The 12833-nt window shown below is 48.8% G+C and overlaps 1 protein-coding gene across 1 annotated transcript in view; it reads right to left on the bottom strand.

Moving 5' to 3' along the window:
- The window catches only part of CNTN3 (contactin 3 (plasmacytoma associated)), a 90316-nt gene that overhangs the window by 70078 nt on the left and 7405 nt on the right, over positions 1-12833 (bottom strand). The window contains exon 3 of the mRNA XM_014534931.1: positions 2012-2187. Within this exon, the coding sequence (XP_014390417.1) occupies positions 2012-2187 (176 nt within the window). The remainder of the gene's footprint in view (positions 1-2011; positions 2188-12833) is intronic.

The raw sequence follows: 12833 nt of genomic DNA, 5'->3' as shown, positions 1-12833 counted from the left end.
ATGCGCATTAAAGCCAGGGCTCAATTAAAGAGGTGCTCCCCTGGAAGGAGAAATTGCAGGGTATTTTTAGCGAGCTCCCTATAGTGAGAGAACACAGCGGCCTAAGAATGATGGCACCTGGTCCCCTGGGGAACGGCCCCCCCCCCCCACACACACTGCCGCCGCCTCTGAACTGAGGGCTGAGTGCAGTCCCAGCCACGCACCAGCCTCTGGTTTATCTTTAACCACCGCCCGGAGCTGCCCACCTACCGGGTGAGGTTTCGCTCACGGGGACGCTGCAGGGTTCTGCTGCAAAGACACCACTTTCAGGCTTCGGGAGAAGGGTTGCAAACAGGCCCACAGGGACCAGAGATGGGGAGTCACACAGAACAACAGGCAGAGGACGTCCAAGTAAGAACTTTCCGGGGCTTCCAGGAGACACCATGGGTCTATCCGGGAAGCCTCCCGCCTACTCCCAGGACATCGCCAGGGAACAGAGGAAGCCCCGGCGGAGCTATCTCAATCAAGCGTTAAAAAAAATACCCTGCGAACTTGTTCTCCGTCCGACTCACACGGCCCTGCTCTCCACAGAGCCCTGTCGGCACACGATCTCTGTATAGACTGGGGACCTGAGACCCAATTTAGTTTTGTGGGGTTTTTTAAAAATATATTTTTATTGATTCAGAGAAAAAGAGAGAGGGGGAGAGAGAGAGAGAGAAACATCAATGATGAGAGAGAATCAGCGATCTCGGCTGCCTCCTGCACACCCCCTACTGGGGATGGAGCCCGAAACCCGGGCATGTGCCCTTGACCAGGAATCGAACTGTGACCTCCTGGTTCACAGGCTGATGCTCAACCTCTGAGCCACGCCGGCCAGTCGGGTGACACAAGGCGTCTTTAAACAGAAACCCCGTACGGCAAGGCTGCTGAGACTGTCCCGACCTGCTGGCTGCTTGTCCCCCGGAGTGAGGCTGGGGAGGGAGCAGCGATGCTCCAGAGCATGGCCACTGTGACCTGAAAACCAACGGCGTCGGGAGGCCATATCGGGCCGGTGAGATAACACACACGGGTGTCTGAACAGTGGCTGACTTAGCCTCACCCGCTCCTCTTCCCGTAGAGGAGAGGTGAGATTCATCGCCACGGCGAGCAGGTATGAGGAAGCACCGCTAAGCATGCGCCTGCGGCACAGCCCAGAGCGGGGACCGCCAGAGGGAGCAGCGAGCGAGGATGCTTCTCGGGGACCACACCTCACTGCCCTTCGCCCACAGTGAAGACCCCTGACCTGCAGCCCTGGGCCTGCTCCCAACGCACACGGGTGTCTGAACAGTGGCTGACTTAGCCTCACCCGCTCCTCTTCCCGTAGAGGAGAGGTGAGATTCATCGCCACGGCGAGCAGGTATGAGGAAGCACCACTAAGCATGCGCCTGCGGCACAGCCCCGAGCGGGGACCGCCAGAGGGAGCAGCGAGCGAGGATGGGTCTCGGGGACCACACCTCACTGCCCTTCGCCCACAGCGAAGACCCTGACCTGCAGCCCTGGGCCTGCTCCCAACACAGGTCTCCGCCCTGCCAGGCGTCCTATACAAACACACAACCAACGCCCAGGAAGGGGGACCAGCGAGAAGAAACACAAAGTGGACGGTGTTCGAAGGTCGTATGGGGAAGATCAAAACTAAATCCGGTCGCCCGGCCAGTGTGGCTCAGTGGTTGAGTGTCGAACAATGAACCAAGAGGTCACAGTTCGATTCCCAGTGGGGGCACATTCCTACGTTGTGGGTTCGATCCCCAGTAAGGGGGCGTGCAGGACACAGCCGATCACGGATTCTCTCTCATCACTGATGTTTCTATCTCTCTCTCCCTCTCTCTTCTTCTCTGAAATCAATAAAAATATATTTAAAAACCCCCATTTATATTGACTCAATCCACTTACTACACGAATGAACCCATGTATTGTTCCTGAACCCCCTGGACCGCACCAATGCGGCTACCTGCTGTTAGATGTTGGGCCTGCAGGTGTGTGGGCCAGAACTTACAGGCAAACTGCAGCTTTGCTTCTCTGCTGACGATGGTTCCGAGCGGATTCGTAGCGAAGCACTGATAACTCCCTGAGTCCCGATCCCTGTGGGGGTTAATGACCACCAGGTCTCCTCCGTTCAGCTCGTAACGAGACTCCACGGCCAGGTTAATATCGCTTCCGTTCAGCTGCCATCTGGAGAAAAGGCAAGGATTTTTCCCTCTTAGGCTATAAGGATACTGAACATATTCATTAAATCAGCATTATAAAGCCCACTCAAACACCACCTCTCCTACAGACCACAGGTAACGCACGTATGGTTGCACTGATTCATAACTGCGACTCGTACACGCCCGAGGTCTTCAGCAGCAACCGAAGGCCGACGAACATAGAAACCAGGGCAACACAGCATCTGAAGTCAGAGGCTCCTCGGGATTTCCTGAAAAGTGAGAACGACTCGGGGTGCTCACCGGGGAAATCAGGCTCAGCCTGCGCCGGCCACGAGAGGTACAACGTCGAGGTAATTGCCTGGCACGCGGCAGGCGATCTCACGCTGGCCAGGAGCGGGGAAGGGCACATTTCTGTGATTTATCCAGACCGACTGGGCACATTTAATCCACTAATTGGGTAAGTGCTCAGCTATCCGTTTCCATCTGTCTGGGTAAATACCCGTCCCCAAGGCGTGCGCTGTTCGTCTAAGCCATCATGGTGCTATTTGCTGGAGAGTACACGGAGGTAAAAATCCCTAAATGTCACCGCGGGGCTCGGACCAGAACAGGCACGGGCCCCAGGGCCATATTTACCAACAGGAAGCCAGAGGGAAAAAAGGGAAGAGAAAGAAGCTGGCTGTTAAACAAGGGTTTGCAACAGGAACACTAGGAGTTTTAAACCGTGAGTACACCTGACACATCGAGGTAGATGTCACCTTCAGTTTTTAAAAAAAAATATATTTTTATTGATTTCAGAGAAGAAGGGAGAGGGAGAGAGAGAAAAAAAAATCACTGATGAGAGAGAATGAGTGATCAGCTGCCTCCTGCATGCCCCCTACTGGGGATCTAACCCATAACCTGGGCATGTGCCCTGACTGGGAATGGAGCCATGAACTTCACGGTTCATAGGTCTATGCTCAACCACTGAGCCACATCGGCTGGGCTATTTCATTTTTCCATCACTATTTATCTCCTCTATGCCCTCTTCCACCTCTACTCAGCTCAATACTTCCCCACAATCACCACACTGGTCCATGAATTCTCTTTGTTTTTTCTTTTTGCTCAATTCCTCCACCCCCATCACAGCTGTCAGCCTGCTCTCTAGGAGTCTGTCTCTGTTTTGCTTGGTAGTTCAGTTTGTTCCTCAGATTCCACATACTACTGCGTGTGAAATCGTGATACTCATCTTTCTCGACTGGCTTTTCTCACTTAGCCTAATGCTCTCCAGGTCCATCCATGCTATTGCAAAGGGTACAATGTCCTTCCTCTTTACAGCAGAGTGGTACTCCATTGTGTCAATGTGCCCTATGTTCACTGCAGCATTATTTACAATAGCCAAGATTTGGAAGCAGCTAATTGCCCATCAGTAAATGAGTGGATAAAAAACAGTTCACCTTTAACAACTCACCCATGTCCCACCATCCCCAGAACACATCCACTGTGTAGACTGAGCCATCACGTTCCCGAAGACTTGATTCTAGCAATAAAGCCACACGACCACCTATTCTATAAATGTTAGCACATTAAAACAAGTATTTCCATTATGATGTTCTCTTTATGATAATTTTGAGGAAATGGGTGGCATAATGCCCCTTTCCTAGATGAGGATTTCAATAAAGCAGCTCAGTGAGTGGGCAACTGTCCCCTGTGTATTCGTTGGCCAGAACAGAAGTGATACCCATTTTAATTCTAGCTGGAATCCTTTCATCATGTCATGGACCATTTAAATTTGTCTCATTAATATATAGAACATTTGCCCTAGCCGGTTTTGCTCAGCGGATAGAGCGTCGGCAAGCGGACTGAAGGGTCCCAGGTTCGATTCTGGTCAAGGGCACTTACCTTGCTTGTGGGCACATCCCCAGTGGGGGGTGTGCAGGAGGCAGCTGATTGATGCATCAGTAAATGAGTGGATAAAAAACAGTTCACCTTTAACAACTCACCCATGTCCCACCATCCCCAGAACACATCCACTGTGTAGACTGAGCCATCCATGTTCCCGAAGACTTGATTCTAGCAATAAAGCCACACGACCACCTATTCTATAAATGTTAGCACATTAAAATAAGTATTTCCATTATGATGTTCTCTTTATGATAATTTTGAGGAAATGGGTGGCATAATGCCCTTTTCCTAGATGAGGATTTCAATAAAGCAGCTCAGTGAGTGGGCAACTGTCCCCTGTGTATTCGTTGGCCAGAACAGAAGTGATACCCATTTTAATTCTAGCTGGAATCCTTTCATCATGTCATGGACCATCTAAATTTGTCTCATTAATATATAGAACACTTAACCTGGACATGTTATGCACTGTAAAAACATACAAAAAGATGAAATGCGAACTTTATCCCAAGTGGATGTGCAGAGGTTAAATGGAATATTATACAACTGCAAAAACACGAGAACTTTCATAAACACGAAAAAGCCTCACAAACTACTAGTATGGTTAATAAAAATCAAATTAAAATATGCAGTTTGATACTGTTAATATAAAGTTTTAAAACACATCAAGTCTTATTAGGACTGTTCTAAAGATATTTTTAATGTACGAAAATGATACACCTCAACTTAAGTTATTTTAAAGCACTCATGGAGAGAAAGTAGGATGTATTTAAGGGCGAATGCTGGGAAATTTAGCGTTTTTGGTTTTATTTCTTAAACTGAGCTGTGGATATAAAAAGGTTCATCATTATTCTTGCTTATATGTCTATATCATATTCTATATTTGAAATAGTGTGCAATGAAACTTGAATGATGGAGACTACAGGAAATGAATAAATTCATAAGTTTAGTCCCTAGTGCTCAAAAAATTTATCATTTGCTCCCTTTTAAAATCAAGAATTTCTTGATTTCTCTTTCTTTATTCACATACAAGTCTCCTAGGTCTAAAGCAACATTTCTCCTGAGAGACCAAATTAAACGTAAGAGAAAAAATCCAGGCCCCAACTCTTTTCTTTTGAACTTAAAAAGAACAAAATCACAAAAAAGGAAAAGGAAGAACTGCAACCTCGTTTGCAGAAGAATCTGCTATATTCTTCTCTGTTTATAATAGAGTAACTCTCGCATGATCCTTCCCAGGGCAAGTCCATATTTGCATGAACATTTTGGGTCATTTTCTTCTATTTTAACTTTAATTCTGTCCTTATTGTTTGGAAGTCAAACCATAAACATGTACTAACCCTCTCATCTTCCTCCTCCCCGAATCCTAGAACTACAGAAACTCAAAAAAGGAAATGAAACAAAGGAAAACTGTCCATCTACATTCTGTCCAAATACTCTGTATGCTTGATGCACAGTGGTGGTCTGAGGAACAGCATCACCACCATCATCATCATCACTGCCATCATCCTCAGCATTACCATCACCACCACCACCACCACCACCATCATTGCCATCATCCTCAGCATTACCACCACCACCACCACCACCATCATTGCCATCATCCTCAGCATTACCACCACCACCACCACCACCATCATTGCCATCATCCTCAGCATTACCACCACCACCACCACCACCATCATTGCCATCATCCTCAGCATTACCACCACCACCACCACCACCATCATTGCCATCATCCTCAGCATTACCACCACCACCACCACCACCATCATTGCCATCATCCTCAGCATTACCACCACCACCACCACCACCATCATTGCCATCATCCTCAGCATTACCACCACCACCACCACCACCATCATTGCCATCATCCTCAGCATTACCACCACCACCACCACCACCATCATTGCCATCATCCTCAGCATTACCACCACCACCACCACCACCATCATTGCCATCATCCTCAGCATTACCACCACCACCACCACCACCATCATTGCCATCATCCTCAGCATTACCACCACCACCACCACCACCATCATTGCCATCATCCTCAGCATTACCACCACCACCACCACCACCATCATTGCCATCATCCTCAGCATTACCACCACCACCACCACCACCATCATTGCCATCATCCTCAGCATTACCACCACCACCACCACCACCATCATTGCCATCATCCTCAGCATTACCACCACCACCACCACCACCATCATTGCCATCATCCTCAGCATTACCACCACCACCACCACCACCATCATTGCCATCATCCTCAGCATTACCACCACCACCACCACCACCATCATTGCCATCATCCTCAGCATTACCACCACCACCACCACCACCATCATTGCCATCATCCTCAGCATTACCACCACCACCACCACCACCATCATTGCCATCATCCTCAGCATTACCACCACCACCACCACCACCATCATTGCCATCATCCTCAGCATTACCATCACCACCACCACCACCACCACCATCAGTATCACCATCATCAGCACTGTCACCATCATCACCACCACCACCATCATCATCATCACCACCATCGCTACCACCATCACCACCAGCATCTGGGCGCCTGTTGGACATGCAGAATCTCGGGCTCTATCTTACATCTCCGGAGTCAGAGTTGGCATCCTCAGGGGAATTGAAGGGGTTTACTGTTAAGCACACTCAGGTTGGAGAAGTTCTGGTCCACCTTATACCCAAGGAGTGACCATGGGCAGCCTCTGGGAGACACAGCAGGTAAGAGTTCCTGCTCTTGACTTGGCCTCGTTCATGTTCAATAACTGTAATTACAAAGCCCGCCTTGCTTCCTCCCACCCCTTCTTGAGAAAAACACTGAGTTCCTGTATGTTAGGCAATCTCTAGTTTCTGAGGATGTGGTGAGATGGGTCCCTGCCTTCATGAAGCTTCATGTTGGTGGATTTCCTCCTGTTTCCTTCCTTGACCTCTGTTAGGCCCCAGGCCCTGGCCACTCCTGCCAGGTAACAGCCTAATGAACCCAAAGGGGATCCAGAACCTAACGCTCCCTGCAGCTGTGTGACCACGCACAAATCACTCACCTTCCCTAGACCTAAGTTTTTATCATAGGGTTGCTCTATAACTTTATTTATGTAGATAATGGATGCAAAGCTCATAGCTCAAGGGGCCACTCAGCCAATGGGGTAGCGCCCTCACAGGCTGCCAGCGATCTTTCCACCTCATTTTTCTTTCTCTCCCCACTTCCCCCAAACATTTGTTGGTTATATTTTCCCTCCTTCACTCAGTGCTTCTGGCCCCTCCTCCCAGGTGCAGACTGTGTCTGCATGTATGGACTGTCTGACGTGCACCTGCCTGAGAAGCCAGCGGAACTGGAACAAGAATCATGGTGGCTTCACCTTCGAAGAGTAGATCTGCGGGGACATCACAAGGGGGCGGGCTGCAACGTAACCTGTGAGTGGTGTGCAGGGGGAAAATTGCTCTGAGCTCAAGTCAGGAAAGATGTAGCTGATTTCACAGTTTTGAATGGAGTCTTCTCATGACAAAGGGTACCTGTGTTTTTGTTCCCTACAAAGTTCAGCTTGCATGGGGAGAAGAAAGAGATTTTAGCTCTCAAGTTAGAATGATTGTGGCCAGCCCTGGTCCACGTGGCTAAGAGGTTGGAGCATCAGAGCATGAACCTGAAGGTTGCAGGTTCAATTCCCAGTCAAGGGCATGCATCTGGGTTGCAGGTTCCATCCCTGATCCTGGTTGGGGTGCATGCAGAAGGCAAGTGATCAATGTGTCTCTCTCCTTCTTTCTCTCTCTTTCTCTCTCTCTCTCTCTCTCTCTCTTCCTCTCCCTTCCACTCTGTAAAAAAAAACAATGGGAAAAGACATAGAATGTTTGTGGCCAGACTCAGCATTTGAAAACTGCATTCCTGTGTCTAGCTGTTCAATGACAGACACAGTGGCTATGTGGAAAATCCTATATAATAAATGGCTACCATGCAAATTGTCCCCTCGGGAGTTTGACCGACCAGGAGTTTGACCGCTCGTTATGATGTGTGCTGACCACCAGGGGGTGGCATGCAACAAAGAAGGCCCCGGCCAGCAGCTGGGAGAAGGAAGGCCCTGATCAGCCCTGACCGCCGGCCAGGCCCAGGGACCCTACCCTTGCACGAATTCCGTGCACTGGGCCTCTAGTTGTAAGATAAATAAGAATTGGGAGAAGCACTTCTTCCTTCCTCTGCACTAGCTGGAGAGAGTTAGGGGCCGTGGAGTATGTGGGTGAATACTTTATCTCAGTAATTGTCTCCGATCTAAAAGCCATCACCCTGAAGTTCTAACAAAGAGCCAAAATGGAAAAGTTTGCTCCTTTTGCATAAGTATTTCTTACTTCCGTCAGCTCGGTCTTCCTCCTGCGGACACAGTCCCTATGTCATTTCACCACGGAAAAGGCAGCAATGGCTCCTTTAAGTGTGCTCCCGCCACAGCAGGGGACGAGGCGCTTCTTTCAGCAGACCCTCCGGAGCTGGGGAGCATGGGGAGGCCTCGGGAATGCTCATTTTGCCTCCACAAAGCCGCAAATTATTTCCCACCTTCCCACACGAGTCCTCGTTAATGGAACCCATCCCCAGGTGACATAAAATATCTTATTAAATATTGATTGTTTTTCCTCTTGCTGAAAGTATGCGAATTCAAAAGGGCTGTCTTTATTTAAGCTCTGGAATATGGAAGAAATCGCTGGGCCTGCGATTTATCCCGAGAAAACAGTTTTCATTCCCTAATGCAAAATAGTCCCATTTCAGTCTGAGCTGTAAATGGCTCTGATATTTTCATCTGTATGGGAAAAAACCCAAGGCTTACACTCACACTCCTTCTTTCAGAGTCTATGTCCAAAAAATGTACACATTAGACTAATTTTTTTTTGCAGAAAATTGTCCTCCATCTGTTCAGAGTTGATGAACTCAAACGCACAGGAGTAAAGGTGACAGGCGAGTGGCACATTCCGGTCATAAATCTGGAAGCTTTTAGAGACGATGCCTTTTAGTTTTGCACATTCACAATCTTTGTACAAGTCGAGGAGTCTACGTTCTGAAGTTCATAAGGAACTCTACAGTCTTGAATGAATTCTTTCTGAAATGTGGACATTGTTTAAAACTTCACAGATAGAACATTCCATTCCGCAAGGCTGAAGGCAGGGATGGCGCAAAGGGGGCCGCCCCATGGCTGCTAGGGGGCCACACCCCGGCATCCCCATCGGGGGGACATTGACTTCTGCTCTGGACACAGAGGGACCTGGTGACCTCAGCTCCGTGGGAAGGTCACAGGTAAGGAGCAAATCGGCATCTTCCTCCGTCGTAACCCTCCCGAGTGCTCTCCTCCCTGGCCGCCAGCCTTCGGTGTTCAGACCCTCATTCTACATGAACTGGGATTTTCTGTGGAACCCACAAGGGAGGCATGGCTCCTGGTTCATCCTTCGCAAACCCACTGCTCCTCCGTCAGCGCACTCCTGGGCCCGAACCACCGAGTGGAGGGTGTGTGTGTGTGTGTGTGTGTGTGTGTGTGTGTGTGTGTGTGTTTCTGGGCTGATAGCCTGGGGCAGGGGGTAGGGCGGAGGAAGGTAGGGGTGCTGTGAGGCAGCAGGGATTTGACTGATCCACTTCTAAATCTCAGCTATATCGTCTACACCACCGGACGCTCCAGTACCAACCACACTGGCCCGGGGCTGGGCAGGTGGAGTGAGTAAGTGGGGAGCCCACCCACAGAAGGGCGGCATCTGTGGGGAATTTTCACCCAAACAGCTCAGGTATAGTTTACTTAAAACATCATGCATGCCCTTGAGCCAACAGGTTTAGATACTTGAATGTAAAGCATAAGGTGTCTGCCCAGTTGGCGTGGCTCAGTGGTGGAGCATTGACCTATGAACCTATGAACCAGGAGGTCAAGGTTCCATTCCCCATCAGGGCACATGCTGGGGTAAACAGCTCAGGTATAGTTTACTTAAAACATCATGCATGACCTTGAGCCAACAGGTTTAGAAACTCGAATGTAAAACATAAGGTGTCTGCCCAGCTGGCATGGCTCAGTGGTTGAGCACTGACCTGTGAACCAGGAGGTCAAGGTTCCATTCCCCATCAGGTCATATGCTGGGGTTTTGGGCTTGATCCCCAGTAGGGGGCATGCAGGAGGCAGCTGATCAATGATTCTCTCTCATGGTTGATGTTTCTATCTCCCTCTCCCTTCCTCTCTGAAATCAATAAAAACATATTAAAAATAAATTTAAATAAAAGCATAAGGTGCCTGATGTAGGAGACATTTCTACTGGTAGACATCGCTCCTAAATGATGACAAGCATACACCGTTGTGTCGAGGAGAACAAGTAGGATATTAATGGCTGAGGGTGTGAGTCACCGCCTTCCAAACACAAATGTATGTCTTCATGAGCTAAACCATACGAAAGCCTGACTTCTCAGGGTGGGAAGCTGTTTTAAAAGCATAGAGGCTCCCCTGAAGGGCGGCTGCTTGAGTCACCTCTGATTCCTGCCAAAGCCATGAGCGGGGGCTGCTCACAGGTGCATCCTGAGGGAGTGCCTCAATCCCACCCTCCAACCCGGCCCTAACCGGCCCCACTGAGCCGCCCGACGCTGGCCATCCACGAGATCGACACACATCTCCGAGATGGGGAGTTAATGCACAATCATCTTCATTTACTTCACTGGTCATTATGTATTTACCACGCTAGTTATCATCACATAGGGCACCTCTTACACAAAACCACCCAGGGACAAAACAACAATAAATGGCGATAGATCTTGTTGCCAGTGTAACTGAAAGGCACCAAGTCCCAAATCCCATGTTCTGCTAGAACCTAAGGACAGAGACGGAACACAATTAACTTTCACACGTAGGCGGCGGAGCTCCGGGAGGGGGGCGGGGAGGCACAAGGAAGAATAAAACCCTCCACGAAACCCCAAGACAGGCGATTCTCTGGAGAATTTCTGAGCTTTCAGATTTTCCAGTAGGGCCAATTAAGCGGGTTTTTTTGTTTTGTTTTGTTTTTACTCAATGGGATAACAACAAAGAAATCTCTCTTGAGACAAGTTTGCCTCTGTTTGCAGGGTAGGCTCTGGGCTTGCAATGGACAGTCTTTGTTAGACAAAGTTTGTTCTGAACCTTGTGTTTGGGTTCCATTCACTTATGGTTACACATGACCCCCTAATTTTACTCCTTGGTGGCTTTGTATCTACCCACCTACCTACCTAACGCTCTATCCACTGAACCAAACCGGCTAGGGCAGGAAGGCCACCCTTTGAAGCTGAAACTAACAAACCTGAAAATAAATTGAGTGCCTTCAGGTTAGACTGAAAATAATCCCATACACCCACAGTGGATGGTATAAAGTTATTATCCCGAGGGATATCCAAACGATCCCACAAAATCTGTCAGGAAAATGGAAATAAAGTCATATTCTAGAGAAAAAGAGATGTCACCTTGGGCTTCAACATAAAATAAAGCAAAAAAAAAAAAAAAGAACAAAAAATGTACTAAAATCTTTAGGGGGCTGGGTAGGGTTTGGGAAACCGGGCGACACTAAACACTTATTAAATCAACAGGCAATACTTTATTTGGGGCTTGACGGGAAAATGAGGATTTTTAATCACAGAAGCAATTTGTGGTTTTAGATGCGGCTTCGTGTTAATAAGCAAAGGCGTTTGTGTTCCAATGCAACGTTTGTTAATATGTTTACTGAAGTGATGAGAATAATTGCAGCCCTTGAAAGCATGAACGTCTGAATTTGCATATTCCATAATTTAGCCAAAAATAACTAGTTAGGCTTCCGCAGTAATTGCTGAAGATATAAATGAGTGTAATGGTGATGCTATGTTTTAAAAATTGTGTTTTTGACCATGTTTTATGACACAGATTCCTATTTGTCCTGTGTTGGTAAATTTAAACACATGCATTTTGAAAAATAGAGATTACGGCTATACTGGGATTAAAAAGCAGAGTTCAGTTTCCATAGTTACGGCCCTGTTCCAATTGGTCAGTGACTGTCTTAGTTAATCCCAGGAGACAGTAGAGGGTGGAGGTTGGCCTTTTCTACGTTTCTTGCAACCGGTTCAGCTTTTTCTGGTTGCAGATCCTTCATTCTCCTCCTATGAGGCCACACCTCCCGGGCCCCAGGCCTGGGCCTCAGAACGTCCCCTCAGGCCTGAGGACACCAGTGGTCAGCAGTTCACCCCTCCTGTCCCCACTCAGAAACTCCAGGAAAAGACCCCCCAAGAGGAAGCCTTCCCTGCACTGCCCTGGCCCAGGGCCGAGACCCAACCTGGGCATTTCTCCTGGGCCGACTGCTGACAGCATCGCTGTTTTTATCTGGAGTCTCCTGACGTGATTGGAACCCTTCAGGACCCTAACAGGGGAGATGCCCTTTTCTCCAGTCGATGCCAGTCGGGAGTCTCAGGCCGCCCCCTGCTCACCTCCGGGGAGCCACCTCTGTCCCCTCATTGCAATCCGTCCTGAAGTGAGCAAAACAGAAGCAGCACCCCAAACGTAAGAGCATCCCCGACTGCGGCCGAACTGGAGCCTGGCTCCTGGCCTAACCCCAGACTCCCTGTTTCCTCCCTGCCCTTTCCCCCCAAATCTGGCTGCGCTGCCCTATTGGACAGCACGGCTGCCGATCTCCAGCTGAACCGATGTTGGAAAACAGCCCACGTGGACCACGTCCAGCGTGCAGACCTGTTTTCTGTGGCCTCCAGCAGGTGTGAACAGAAAAGCAGACTCAACATCAGACGTGGAGAGCGCCCAGAAA

The sequence above is a fragment of the Myotis brandtii genome, unplaced genomic scaffold, assembly GCF_000412655.1.
Source record: "Myotis brandtii unplaced genomic scaffold, ASM41265v1 scaffold134, whole genome shotgun sequence".
Classification (NCBI taxonomy): Eukaryota; Metazoa; Chordata; class Mammalia; order Chiroptera; family Vespertilionidae; genus Myotis; species Myotis brandtii.
The sequence above is the reverse complement of the archived record's forward strand: the minus strand, read 5'-3'. Positions and strand labels throughout refer to the sequence as shown.